This window comes from Parasteatoda tepidariorum, chromosome 8 (genome assembly GCF_982258835.1).
Source record: "Parasteatoda tepidariorum strain Cologne lab strain chromosome 8, Ptep-v5.0, whole genome shotgun sequence".
Classification (NCBI taxonomy): domain Eukaryota; kingdom Metazoa; phylum Arthropoda; class Arachnida; order Araneae; family Theridiidae; genus Parasteatoda; species Parasteatoda tepidariorum.
Window position 1 is genome coordinate 31,434,190 of NC_141762.1, and position 15,218 is coordinate 31,449,407.

Below are 15,218 nucleotides of genomic sequence, written 5' to 3' on the forward strand. Positions count from 1 at the left end.
TGTTACAATATTGTATGTTACGAAATCTGGGAAAAAACATTCCTTCTCTGAATAAACATGCCTTTTTTGTTTCCCTCACTCTCAAAAAATATGAGGTAGTCACAATCTTGAAAATATAGAGATTGAATTTTGAAAAAGTCATATATTTAAAAATCGATTTCTCAGAAACTATTCTATCGATGATTCTATTCAAATTTTATATTTTGTCCTATAAAATTAAACTCGTTTAAATGATGTAAGAATTTGTATACCTTACAGTTTAAATTTTTTATACTACTCTTGCATAAAGTAATAAACAAAATTATTAAAGTTAATTTTTACATGAAATTATGTTTGTATAAGCGAATTTTATAATTGTGTGGAATTTTATTTTCCATTCACTAAAAAAACTCTTAAGATATAGCGGAATACGCGATACAGTGGAACTAACATTAAAAGATTCACACTTTTGTTTGCTCTCCTAACCAAGCAATTGGACGATATTGCGGCTACATCTAATATATTTTGAGAGTGAGAAATCTCAAATCCGTAAAAAGGTGAATATTTATTCGAAGAAAGTGCATTGTTGTGCCTGATTTTGCTATTCAAAACGTCGTTTGCACTAACTAATTAAAATATTTGAGGTAACCTTCACGAAGTATTACGATTGAGTCCTTGAGCGTGAAAATCCAATCATTCGATCAAAAGTTATTCAGGGATGTCCAGTTTTCATTTTGTGCAATTTTCAGTGTGTCAAAAAAAGAACCACCCTAAATAACTTTTGATCGGATCTTCAGGTCCTAAAGATCAAACTTAATAGTTCGCTCGAGGGGGTGGTTTCTAATATACCAATTAATTAGGGCAGACGATATTTTAAGTAAGGAAATCAGAAACAAAAATGCACTTTCTCTGAATAAACATTCATTTTCTTCAACGAATTCAGATTTCTGACCCTTAAGCTATTAGGGATAGAAAATATGGCCCCCTTAGTTAGGAGAGAGGTCCGAAGTTTAGACCCCTTAATGTTAATTTTACTTTTTGCGTATTTCGCCATATTTCGGGAACTTTTTTGGCGAATTTAAAATTCTTTGCACACAATTATAAAATTCTTTTACCAAAGATGATTCTGTGCGAAATTAAATGTTGGTAAATATTTATTGTTTTATTCAATAATAGTCCAAATATTTTTGAATTGTAAGATATAACATTTTTTACGCCATTTTGAAGTGCGTAACTTTACTGGGCAAAATATAAAACTTGGCAAAATCGGCTGAATAGTTCCTGAGAAATGAAATTTTAAAAAAGTCGAATATTTAAAATTCGATTTATCAGGAACTGTTCATTCAATTTTGAAAACATTTTGTATTTTTTCATACAAAATTACATACCATAAAATGACATAAGAATTTTAGCAAAATTTAGTAGTTCGATTATTATTGAATAAAATAATAAAAAAATAATAAATATTTGCTAACATTTATTTTTATATGAAATTATCATTGAAAAAAATTATTTATAATTGTGTGCAAACTTTGCTTGTTACATTCGTTAAGAAAGTTCTTAAAAAATTTTGAAATACGTAAAAAGTAAAATTAACATTAAGGGGTCCAAACTTAGAGTCGCTTTCCTGACCATATTTCCCGGATTGCGGATAAACCCTATATTTTGGGGGTCAGATATCCAAATTCGTTGAAATAAAAGGCACTTTTTCTCAGAGAAAGTATGTTTTTGTTCCTGATTTTGCAACCTAAAATATCGTCTGCAATGTTAATCAGCTTGGTCATCTCTTCAAACCAATAAGATTGAGTCATAGAACGTGATGATCTGATTATTAGAACAAAAGTTACGCAGAGTGGTACGTACTTTTTTTTTTTTTGATGTACTGTATATTTTAAAAACAGTGGTGAAATATCTTTCCAAATGTGTTGATGAACAATCCAAATAAATATCTGAATGAAGACTTTGTCTCAAGTTGACACGAAATCGGGCTTTCATTTGCGTTAAATCTAAACACCTCTAATCCTAAAATTTAACACCAAACTCACATTCACATCATTCATGAATTAATTTTGCCTCTGAAAACAACAATGTTGCCAAACTCAGAATATAAATTAATTGCTACTATCCAATCGTCAATAAATTGCTACTATGTTATGCAAACAAAAGTTCGTTACACTGAAACAAAAATTTACCATTAAAAAAAAATTATGTATGCATATTTTGTTTGTGCAATAAAGATATATTTTAAAATATTTTAAAAATATCTGTCAATTGTTTTAAACAATTTTATGATTCCTAATTTCTATCCGATGCTGTTCAATTAAGTCTAGATTGAATTCTCCTTAATGTTATCATATTGCTATAGTTTGATTTACAAAGAAATTTCAGGCTAATTCTTTTCTTTTTCCTTTCAGGGTATTTTTTTAGCACTTTATTCTTATTTGTAGAATGATCATTGTTTTGTTGACGTAATTACTTAATTTTCTCAAACATCATTAAATAAGAATTGAATTGAGGCCTTGCAGAAAGAGTCTGTGTGTTATAATCTGAGATATTTAAAATAGCTTCTCATTAGAACATCAGTACAACACTTTAAGGTTAGTCGGTAGGGCAGATACCAATAATGCTAAAACTAACTATTTTTTATGTTCCTTTTCTCAGCATTCAAACCAGATATTACTTAAGTTTTTTTTCACAAAGTATTTACATATATATTGTTTACTCTGTGACAAATGTAAATATATGTTTGGTAGAATTTTTTTTTAAAATTTAAAAAAAACTAAGAACTGTTAATTTTTTTTAAAGGTTTCATCATTTTTGAGCAAAAATTTTTCATAACTCATAAAGTATTCCTGTTAACGCTAAAACATTAACACAGCATACAACTGATATATTCCCCCCAAAAAAATTCAAAATGATATAAATAGTTTCTTAGAAAAGGTACATCTAAAAAGATCGGGTTTAGCATTATTGATATTTGCCATACCGATTCTCCTTCGAAAAATGTCAAACCGCACTGGTACTTTACTTTTTACGCGCATTTACTTTTACACCTGGCTTTAACTAGGGAACATTCTGCGTTGTTTAGGGAAATTTTTTTCATTCAAATCCCTATGGATTCTAAAGCTACTTGAAATTACTACATTTTTACATAAACTTTTTCTGATTACTATCATACAAATGATAAATTTTTAAAGTATTATTAAAGATCATTCTTTGTTTAATATGTTACGTAAAAAAGATGTTTTATCATTAATTTTTACAAAAAAATATTTTTCATAAGAAGAAATCAAAACGGAACATAATTGCTTTTGCAGCAATTAAAAAAATGAGAAAAAAAAAGGAATAGCATATTATCTCACTTCTGTAAGTTGAAAAAATGGGACGGCAATTAAGCGCCAAATGCTTTATCAACCAAATGTCGACGTATCAGATATTAAAACAGTACTCGCCGAACCGAAAGCAGTACTGTCTCTGGTATAATTAATTTTGAATATGACGTGGATAGTAGAAGGCACCGGTGTCGTTGAATTTAATTACGATGCGATGCTTTAGTTTGAGGGAGTGGTTACAGAGGTGTCAGGGGGGTGAGGGGCCTATGAGAGGGGTGTTTGTGCACTGACCAAGACGAAGTTAATAACTGGATTTTCGCGAGAGACTGACTCTTCGGCTCTGGGGAGATCGTCAGAGCGTTCTTTAAATACAGTTCATGAAGTTTTCCATTTTAAAGGTTGATGGTAACTTAAATGTTGAGCTAAGATTGTTAAGCTGGACTTTGAGAAGTTTAGACGCAGACGTAACGAACTTTGTCACTATGTCTACTAAGTTTGGTAAATATGTAATGGATAATCTTTTGTCGCTGCTTTGGAGTAAATTATGGAGGGGGGGGAGGATATCAGTGAGCTTTTGCTTAATTTGAAAGGAACGGGTTAGAGAATTTGTATTTCGAATAAATTTATATAGTCTTAAGGCAGTAATATTGAATTCAAAGAAAATGTGCGAGCTATTAATTTGCTTAGAATCTCATTAAACGTAACAAATATGCAATCAAGGTTGACTTTTTAAATGATAACAACTTTGAACAGTTGAAAAACAAGGCTTGCTGATTTCATCAGTTTATAATTCATATGATTTTTGGAGATTTCCAAGTTCTTGAATCAAATAACAGACGAAGCAGTCTCCATTTAATTTATGAGATAATTGGTTTATTTTAATGTGTATTTTTTTCTGTTAACCCAAAACTTATTTATACCCTGTAAAAAATTCCGAATGAATTTACAGTAAGAAGTGCACGCACTCAGGGGCCGGTACATTTTAGCGTACAATTACTTTTTACCGGAACATGTAAAGGAACAAAACATCTGCTTTAAATTAATTTTTATATTAAAAATTACCGCAAAATCAAATTCTTATATTAAGAATTACCGTAAGACCGTAAAATTACCGTAATACGTTAAAAATGGATTTTACGAATAATGCGCACTCCCATAATCAATTTATAAAATCTGCTTATTAATGAGAGTAAACCCAATAAATTTAAAAACATGAAATTACATCTTTTTTTCCGAAACCTTTTTAGATTTTTTAAAATTCACAATTTATAGAGAAACAGTCATATACCTTTAAAAATATCTCTAGGCGTATAAACAGAAAAACTATGTCACTAAGCTTAGAGATTTAATAATTATAAATTCAATATATTAATTTTACTGATATCTTTAATTTTGTTTTGTTTGTTAAACTAGTTTTTTTAAACTTCGACTTTGAAACATAAAATTACATATTCATAAAAAATGAGCATTACAATAATATAGTTAAAATATTCAAGAATCAGAAAAAAGTTGTTTGGAGATATCTAAAGCAAACAACAACTTTGCATTGGCTAGTTACTTTAATACAATTTTGAGAGATTCAATTTGTTTCATATTCTTATAGGATTTATTGTAAACCAACTAATTTGATATAAAAAGATTCACTTATTTGCAGCGTCTATTTTCATTTAGCCTATTTTGTGATGAAAAATATGCGGCATAATCTCTCTAAAAGCATTTGGCATAGTTTTAATAAATTCGTCATAATATTGCCTTATTCACTCAATAAGAAAATTCATAACAATGTGATTTGCAGATAGATATTAATCCACAATAAGTTAGTCATCCACTTAAAGAAAAGATTACATCATATATGCAAAGTCTAATTATATTTGATTTTTATAATGCCAAAATTCTCACACAGCTTTGTTGCTCATTTTACTAATGTCATACAACTGTATCTTTTGTAAAATTATTAACTTACAGAAAACAAATTAAATTTTAAGAAAATTTTTAATTGAACCTTGTACAACATTTCGTATTTAAATATAAATAAACTTAATTTTTTAGCAAATGAATTAAAGAAACGAATTTACATAAATTATTTTTCTAAAAACATTTATTTTTTTTAAAAAAAAGTTATAAATTGAAACATATATTTATAAAGCGTGCTTCATTTTACAAAATTAAACTTTTGAGAAGAACCTTGCTCAACATTTCGTATTCAGATATAAAAAAATTTATTTCTTTAAAAATTATTTTTAAAAAAAATGAATTTATATAAATTATTTTTCCAAAAAACATTTAAATTTCTTAAAAGGAAATTATAAATTCAAACATCTATTTATAAAGCGCGTTTCATTTTACAAAATTTAACAAAATTAAACTTTAAGAAACTTTTGAGCAGAACCTTACACAGCATCTCGTATTTAAATATAAATAAATTTTATTTTGCAGCAAATGATTTAAAAAAACCAACTAATATAAATTGTTTTTCTAAAAATACATTTACTTTTTTTAAAAAAAATTATAAATTCAAACATTTATTTATAAAGCGCGTTTCATTTTACAAAGTTTAAACTTGTTCACCTGTATAATTATCATAAAAAATATTATATCTTAATCAAAAGATATCTTGATCTTAGTTTATATAAATTATAAATTAACATTTAAGACATACAGATTTTGAAATTTTTCCATCTAAAATAAAAATTTATATAAGTCAGTTTATAAATTATAAATTAGCATTTAAGACATACTGATTTTAAAATATTTCCATCTAAAATAAAAGTTTATGTAAGTTAGTTTATATAAATTATAAATTAGCATTTAAGACATACAGATTTTAAAATATTTCCATCTAAAATAAAAATTTATATTAATTAGTTTATATAAATTATAATTTAGCATTTAAGACAGACAGATTTTAAAATATTTCCATCTAAAGTAAAAGTTAAATGTGAAAAAAAAAATATTTTCCATTAAAAAAAGTTATATTCTGAAATGAAATCGACACTAGGTGTCAATCTAATTAACAAGTTTTCGAGAACGAAGATTTAATTGCCGAAACCATCTTAATGGACTTTCGAAAGGCTTAAAACCATTATACCGCTGAAATCTAAGTTCGTAATGACTCATTGACTTCGACCGAAAATATGTTATTTCCTAGAAGAGTGCGAAAAGAATTCGATTTCTATAGACGAAAGCATTTAATGGAATCGCGTTTTTTATTATTACCTTAACGAGTTTTTTAAAGTTCGAGGAAAAACATTAAATTCCAGAATTCATTTGAGTAATAGTTCAGAACTAATTTAAAATATAGTTCTTCGCGTAAAAATTAGTTTTCGGGTAAATAAAACCGATTGCTTTGAAGTAAAATTTAAAGATTTAAGATTTATATGCATTTGTAATGGTTAGTATATAAGTACGTCTCTGAAATCAATAAAGAGTTATTTTAGGCAAATTATTTCCTTTTGAGTGAAACCAACTATTAAAGAAATTTAATCGATTATTAAATATTTTTCGCTATGGAATTTTTTTTCCTCTAAAAAACTCATTTGAATGCAGTTTGGTGGAAAATAAAATACTATACTAATGATGTAAACCATTAAGCTAAGACGCGAGTGAATTTAAATGCTATTGAAAGAACAAATTTGCTCAAATATCTTTATAGGCAAAAATGGTACTTATTTTTCCCATTAGGAACAACATGTGTTGTTAAACGTTAATTTAAAATTCTAAAAATAAGCATTAGGTGCAATTTCGATTATGAACTTTGAACTAAATGTAAAACTTAGAACTAAATACAAAACTTAGAACTTGTGAAAATAAAAATGTATTTAATTATCTTATCAGCATAGCGGCTGGGTGGCGCAGTTGGTTTGTCGTTGGCCTTCTGAGCCCAAGTTTGCGGGTTCGATCCCCGGCCCAGACACCGGATTTTCAGGATGCAGAAAATCCTCAGCTGCCATGTCGTATGATTATGCGGCATGTAAAAGATCCCTGGAGTGCCTTATTGGCTCTTGGCATTTCCGGAATTCCTAGTGCACTTTAGAATCCAAATAGAGTCTCGGTGCTGCCATCTAGTGTGGAAACTGGACGTCCAAATTAACATGACCAACGGTATCTCACTCATTGTGGTGGTCCTGAAAGAGTGGATACCACCTCTGAAGAACGCACTAGGTCTGCTTATCGGCAAGACCGATTGTGCAGCTCATTGGAAATAAAATAAAAAAATCTTATCAGCTTAACAAGTGCTAATAGTTTAGGTAGGATTTTGTTTTTGGAGATTTTCCGTCAACGAAAATGGAGATTCTGTTTAAGTAAATAATACTAGAAACCAAGTAATGATTTTTAACTATATATTATAGCGTGAATAAGAAAATTATCTCACCCTTTGAGTTCTCATGAAATTTAAACACTATACAACAATATTGAACAATTTGTCAAAATTGTTTCCGTCTAATTGGAAATTGTTTTATTCAATAAATATTTATTTTCCTTATTATTTGCGAGCCCAATCAATGCTACTTTTGAGTAACTTTTCACATTTTCTAAAAGTAGTTAGATCGCAAATGTCTTTTGAGTTCTCAATTAGTTTTCTGATAAGAACATTTTCCGCCATTTTCATGATTAACATCAATGGAGCCAGCGAAGATTAAACAGAATCTAACTGGAAAAAGGCGTCGAAAAGCAATCTTCTGATGTCATAAGCTTGAAAAAAGGATTATCAATTTTACACTTTTCCTGATGTTAAGAGCCAGCTAAGGATTACCAAAAAATTACTACATGACGCAAAAGGAAATCATCACACGCCTGAATGCCACTTGACTTGACACGCCACTTGATTCGAAGTTGTCTTCGCCCGGCAATGATTGAAAGCAGGCTAGGAGAATGAAGGCTTAAAAATCGGGCCTTTTTCCACCTTTTGACGTCACAAGTTACAAAAAAAAAGGTCTTTATCCACTGAAAGGCTTAAAATTTGCAGCGCTGTACCTTTACAACAGCAAAGCTGTTTATCAGTGGTACACTAGGCAGAAGTACGCAGCGCTGAATTTTTGGTACGTTCACAGATAGTTTTTGTTCCATGGGCATAATTTTCATGCACTTCATTTCCGGCATCCATTTTCAGCAGCCGTTGTCATTCGATACTTTAAGTTGCAACATGGATTTAGACTTAGGACACAAATTTCCAGAAGATAGCTCGCGACTGTTTACGGTTAATATGGATTATGTGCGAAACATTAAAAGAAAATTTGAAGTTGTCGTATCATCTGATGTGGTTTACATCTATAATTTGATTTACAGCTGATATTAAGGTTATGTTACTAGTATTTCATCATTATTATAAGATCTTATATCTCATAAAACAAAGTTTTTTTGGAACTATTTACGATCTTATAATTGTTGTGATTTAACAGTTATTTATTACTGTTGGGTTAAGTTATGTCCATCTTTTGTCAGTGCAGTATGTTGGTTTTGAAAATGGATCTAAGTATCAATATGCAAAGGTGTCGGAAACATAAATACATAGCATCACTTAAATACATATGTAAAAGGTACACAGATACAAAATAAAAGACATATATTTTTTACATATATGTTAAATATACGCAACATATAAGAGAGATATATGTTGTACCTTTACAGTAAGTGTATCAAGAAGTAACACATGAGTATAGAAGGAGAGTTATGCTATTCCTTCAAAATTTTAGAGATTCAGTGTACATTTTGTGTTCAGCAGTATTGTTTTTAATGTGTCTAGTTTAAAGATGTACAGATGGTATTAATCCTCCATGAAGGAATATCAGACAAAATCAGACACAAAACCACATAGTCTGTGAGTGAACATCGCTCAGTTATTTTATTTAATTATTTATATATTTATTTTTTTGAGAATTTGTGACCCCTGATATTTGTGGGGTATTATAATTTGCATGATCCAAAGAGTAATAATGAAGTGTTTAGGATAGCTGTTGAAAGTTCAAGTAATTTTTTTTAATTGAGCCATATTTCTGAAAATGTTTCAGTAAATACAAAACCCTTGCGTTTTTTAGAAGCTGCATTAGTGTGAAAGGCTAGATAAAATTTTTACATGGAAACTATCTACATATGAAGCATGTTTCACTTTTACGCTGTGACCAATGTTTTCAACCATTATTTATAACTCGTACCAACTTCAAATTCGTTTGAAGTATTTAATAAACTAACTAAAAGTATGGTAATCAACAGATAAATGCCGATTATAGAGGCTAAGGATAGCTCTTCATAAGGAAAACTCTTAGAGACCAACAGCATAATGTTGGAAATGTATATAAAATAATCAATCTTTAAAATTGCTTTAAATTTAAGTATTTTACTACTAAAGAGCTTTTAATTGTTTCTTAACGTTTATCTGATCATCAAATTTCAATAAAAATGTTGATATATAGTATTCATTAAAATTAATCATGTTAAAAATGTTGGAGCTTTCAATATTTTAAACCTTCGAAACAAAAGATGCTTTACTATTGGCCATCCTTGCTTTCAAAGAATACCAAATTAATTAAAAATGTATATTCCCTTATTACAATTTAAATTTGCTTGAATTAATAGATTTTAATAAATTTGATTCTATTAAAAGTTATGGTATTATTCAAATTAATAACAGTTATTATTGATTTGCATTCTATAAACTTTCAAAACCCAATAAGTTTTTCTCTTCATTGCCTATACTTTCAAAGAGCTTCTAATGATAAAACATATATATATTTAGTTACGATGTTTAAATCAAGACGTTTTGTATTGATTTGTATTATTCTATCGCATTGATTAAAATTAATAATGTTAAAAGCATTGGAGCTATGAATATTATTTACCTTCAAAATCAAGTTAGAGTTTTTTCTTTTTCGTCTAAGCTTTCAAACAGATTCCATAAGTTTAAAAGTGTATTTTGGTTATAACAATTTAATGAATATGTTTGAATCTATTGTACTTGTTAAAATTACTATTATTGAGAGACTCGAAGTTTTGAATATTATAAACCTTCAAAACCAAATAAATTTTTGTATTTGCCACCCATACTCAAACAATTAGATTCAAACAATTCAAACAATTTTAATTCAAACAATACTCAAACAATTAGATTCAATAGATTTAAACAATTTAAAAATGCATGTTTAGTTATTACAATTCAATGGACGTGTTTGAATCTTTTTTGTTTATTAAAATTAATATAACTAACAGAATAGGAGCCTTAAATATTATAAACCTTAGAAACCAAGTAAGCTTTTGTCATTGCGCTTTTAACTTTCAAAGAGCTTTTATCAATATAAATAAAACACGTAAATTTGGTTGAGACACATTGAATGTGTGCATATTTATTACTTCCATTAAAATCAATATTAGTGAAAGAATTGGAACTTTAAGTGCTATAAACCTTCTAAATAAGTGACAATTGTCTCTTTTCCGTCTATGACTTCAAAAAGTTTTTAATAACTAAAACCTACATGATTTGTTCTCAGAAACTTAAAGAAGATGTTTGGATACATAGTATTAATTAAAATTAATTTTATATTAAGTTTACTAAAGCTTTGCACATTAAAAATCTTCAAAATCAACTGAAAGGCAAAGAGATCCCTTGACAAAATCAAGTGACTTCTCTGCTCCATTGGTTTCTGAAAATATGCAGCAGATATTTCAAGAATAAAACTTACATCAACTTTAACTCCTTGTATGGGTAGAAATTGACCAGGAGGCCAGTCATTCGGGACATATCTATAAAACTCAACATCGTCTTTGTACCATTTCACCGAGTACAACTTGTCTTCATCCAATTGGTAACTGCATATCAATTCAACCGATTCCCCTTGTGTTGTGGGACTGGGTACATCCATCATCAGCATTCGAATAGCCGGAAGGACAACACCAACTGAAAAGAGGAATGAAAAGTTATGGAAAGAGGAATTTCCAAAGAGTAACGTCTAAAAGATATTTTCGAATAGAAATATTCTACTTTTCTGGAATATTCAATGAAATGTACTTTACTAAGAAATTTATATCTGAAAAGTATAGAATTGAGTTTAAATCAAGTTTTTAAATTTCATAAAGCACTAAAATATATTTGAGGAAATCATTCGTTTGTTACGTTTATTTAGGTAATTCGAACTATTTAGTTCAATTTGAAAATGGAATTTAAATCGACGTCAGTGGGTAAAATGTTAAAGATGACGAATAAAATTAACCTTTAATTCAAAACAACTAACCATTAACTACCTCTATGAACCTGGATTTAAATGAAATGGAGAAATGTTTATGATTATTCAAACCGCTATTATGTAAATGATTTGAATCAGTACAGTCAGTTAATTCGGCTTTAGTCGATTCGAATTTAAGTCACTATTTATTCTTTTACTAAATAATCAATGTATAAAAATATTCAGAAATTTGATATGATTTGTACTTGATGTCGAACGTATTATTTATATTGCTCACTTTATACGCAATTTTGAAGTTACAGATATTTTTTATTACTGTATTCGTTTCACTGATTTCATTTACACTTAAACAATTATTGTAAGATAAATAATTTCAAAAAGGAAATTGCCTTTGAATATTTAACAATAATTGTTTATAAATAAAAGTTAGAAGTCAAATAATAAAATATGCAGAAATTTTGCTTACAGTGCGACGCAAAAATTTAGATAAATAAATTCACAGAGATAAACATTCAATCAATTTAACTGAAACGGAATGTAATGATATACATACTATACAATATTTGTAACTAAGTATTGATAACTTGCTTAAATTATAAGTGATTAATTGGCAATAACATAATTTACACTATCTCAAAACTTTTATAAATATAAAACAAAATGGAAATGAATTGTTTCTTTTCTTAAATATGGAGCCAATATCAGGTGCCTTTAAAATTTTCGAATAGTTTGAAACTCCAAATACGTTCTGGCTAATCGAAAATTTAATATTCTAAAGTTTAAAGCAGAATTACATATTTCTACCATAGTTAATACAAGAGCATTGCTTTCTGAACCCAAGAGCCAACCAGATGCTCAGAAAGAAGTCAAATTTTTTTAATGTCTTAGTGAAATGATGTGGTGCTTGGTGACCACTGGTAAGGATCAGAAACACTCGTTCCCGTTAACCTTGCACTAATTCTTACAATACATGCTACCCTTAAAATTATAGATACGTTTAAGACTCAAAGTACATTCTGGTTAGTCGAAAGTTTTATTGTTTTGAAATTTAAGGCATTATTACGTTTTCTTGACGTAGTTAATCCAAGAGCATTGCTAACAGAATATCTCCCGAAATTCAATTTCAACCTTTGTAGCAACCCAAATTTTGTTTTCACCAGTTGTGCTTTGATTGTACCATTTAAAAAACATTTTTAAATATCTTGAAAGTTTTTATAAGTATGCTATCGCAGTCCCAAATTTAAAGTTAAATAATGCGATATTTCATACTTTTACATTGCACTGTACATGGATTATTGTTACAAAATATTTAGTTTATCGTTAATTAATTAATTGTTATCCTCATGATTTGAATTTACCGAATGCATTGTCCTTTTTTTACGTAATTGTCTTTTCTCATCTGCTTTATTAGTTTATCTCTCATCTGAATCTATATTATTATATTCATTCATGTTGCTTAATCATTCCTGTGAGAAACTCCAAATGCTCACTGTTACTCTCTATGTACAAATAATCCCCTGAGTAGATGCATGACAAAATTCCAATGGTAAAATTTTGCCATATGCAAACCCCACAGGGATATCCTATGGTATTTTTTATAACCGGAAATATGGCAAATTTTCCTAAGGATTTGTATCCACTTAAAATAATACCTTCTATTCAGATAAATCTGATATATTTTAATACCCATTCTTTCCTTCATTGCTTCTAACTGCTTTTTGTCCATTACATATCTTTTATATATTTTATGCTCTTCATATGATAAATGATTTTTGATTAGTAGGTTGAACTTGTAAAGATTACTTAAATAAAAATTAATGGGATAAAGCTTAAGTGTTTTATGAAAATAAGAAATCTTTTACCCATGACTTATTCTTACATAAAAGTAAATAACGAAAATAATTTATTCAGTAATTTGACGTCAACTGTTTTTAACATGGAACATATTATTTAGATAATAAAATTATCTTGAAATCACTTGATATCCATTCTTTATCCTATTAGGATCTACCTGCTATATCTATCATCCGTTTTACCACACTTATATACTTTGGCTTCTCTGTAAAAATAGTATATAATAATTGCTTTCTGACTTTAGCAATGAAAGTTGAAATGTATTTATAATAGGATAAAATGTCAAATTAAGATAGCTTAAGAATCATATGCGACTAAGGGATTCTTGCAGTACCTGAAATATTCCTACAGAAAACGACAAAATAGTCGATTTGATAGTTCTATCAAGTGAAAATCCCTTAGAAAACCGTAATCTCAAAATAAGCTGTCAGCTGAGAGTTAATTACAACCTCTCCAAAACCTTCATGTAGAACATAATGATAATCTAAATATAATTAAACAACCTGCTTTGCTTTCTGCCAGAACTTTGCACGGGGAAAGTATATAAAAGCTCGGCGACAGAAAATTGCTTTTCACTTATCTCGGTACCGGTGACAGGAAATGTAATGCTAGATTTAAACAATTCTTAATCTAGAATAGAGTCTTAATGAGATATAAGTCGCATGAATAGAGCAAAATGAGAAAATAATGTGCATTTCTTTAGTTTATATTTCGATTTTTGAAATTATTGCTCCTTTTATGATACATCATTCAGTAGTTCAGAATTTGGAAATAGTTTTAGTGGATGAACTGACACTTCTGTTATAAATTATGGTAAGATAAATGCCATGTATTTAAAGTTAAGATATCACGCTGTTATATCAAAAGATTTGTGAGCTTTCTGAGAAAAACTGAGTAAAGTAACAAAGCATTAGAGCATGGAATATATTCAGTTAAATTTAGTTTTTAGTTTTATATTTTTTACCTCAAGTGTGGTAATAAGAAGGATAATTTTGAAAACCAAAATTTTTGGTGAACCGTTACTATATGAACGAAAACAATCACCAAATGAATGATTTAAATACTGTGAATTTTTGTTTTAATAATGTTTTTTTTCTATAAATGTTATTACCATGCAGTGCAATCAATATGCTAGAATTTTGTTTCCGTGTACTACAAACTAACTAACCACAAAAATATTTTTTTGACTAATTAATATAAGAGTTATTTAAAATGGCACACATTGATGTCATAACAATATCTATAATAGCAGTTAAAATATTTCCGGTACTTGATTTGAGCCCAACAGTTACAAAAGATTCTCTGTGCTTAAAATCGATTTGCATATAAGTTCTTAGTATGAACAGGAAACCTCACCCGACTCTAAATTCAGATTCAGAGTGCGCTTTTCGATTTTTATACTTTTAACGTGGTTTATGACTTCATATTATATTCCAAGTCTTTATAACCCTGATGCATTTTTCACTTCTCAGAGATTGTCATTCGAATGTTTGGTGTATCCTGTTCATATGTTTGTAATCTTTACAAACCATGGTAGTCAAAGTCAATCTAAATTATATTTATTAATCAGAAAACCAAAAAAATTTTTTTGTTGCTACTCTAAAGAGAAAAATTCTTCTATAAAATGCGTAAAAGTTGAATGTGAAAACTATGAATGTGCATTAGGGAGGTTCTGAAAATTATGGAAACAGAAATAAGGTTAAGTTGGTAAATTTTCTGAAACTTGCCATTTAATCTAAAAAAATGTTAAATTAAATTTTATGTCAATGAACTTATGAGATAAATTGCCAGGAAAACAGATAATGCATTTTAGAGACAATTTTTCCTCAAAAGTGCAAACAGCTTTTAAAAAATATGAAGAAAAGGATACTAGTTCCTA

General features: G+C 28.5%; 1 protein-coding gene across 1 annotated transcript in view; it reads right to left on the reverse strand.

Moving 5' to 3' along the window:
- The window catches only part of LOC107440160 (uncharacterized), a 137,565-nt gene that overhangs the window by 54,794 nt on the left and 67,553 nt on the right, over positions 1 to 15,218 (reverse strand). The window contains exon 2 of the mRNA XM_016053000.4: positions 10,985 to 11,199. Coding sequence (XP_015908486.1) covers positions 10,985 to 11,199 — 215 coding nt within the window. The remainder of the gene's footprint in view (positions 1 to 10,984; positions 11,200 to 15,218) is intronic.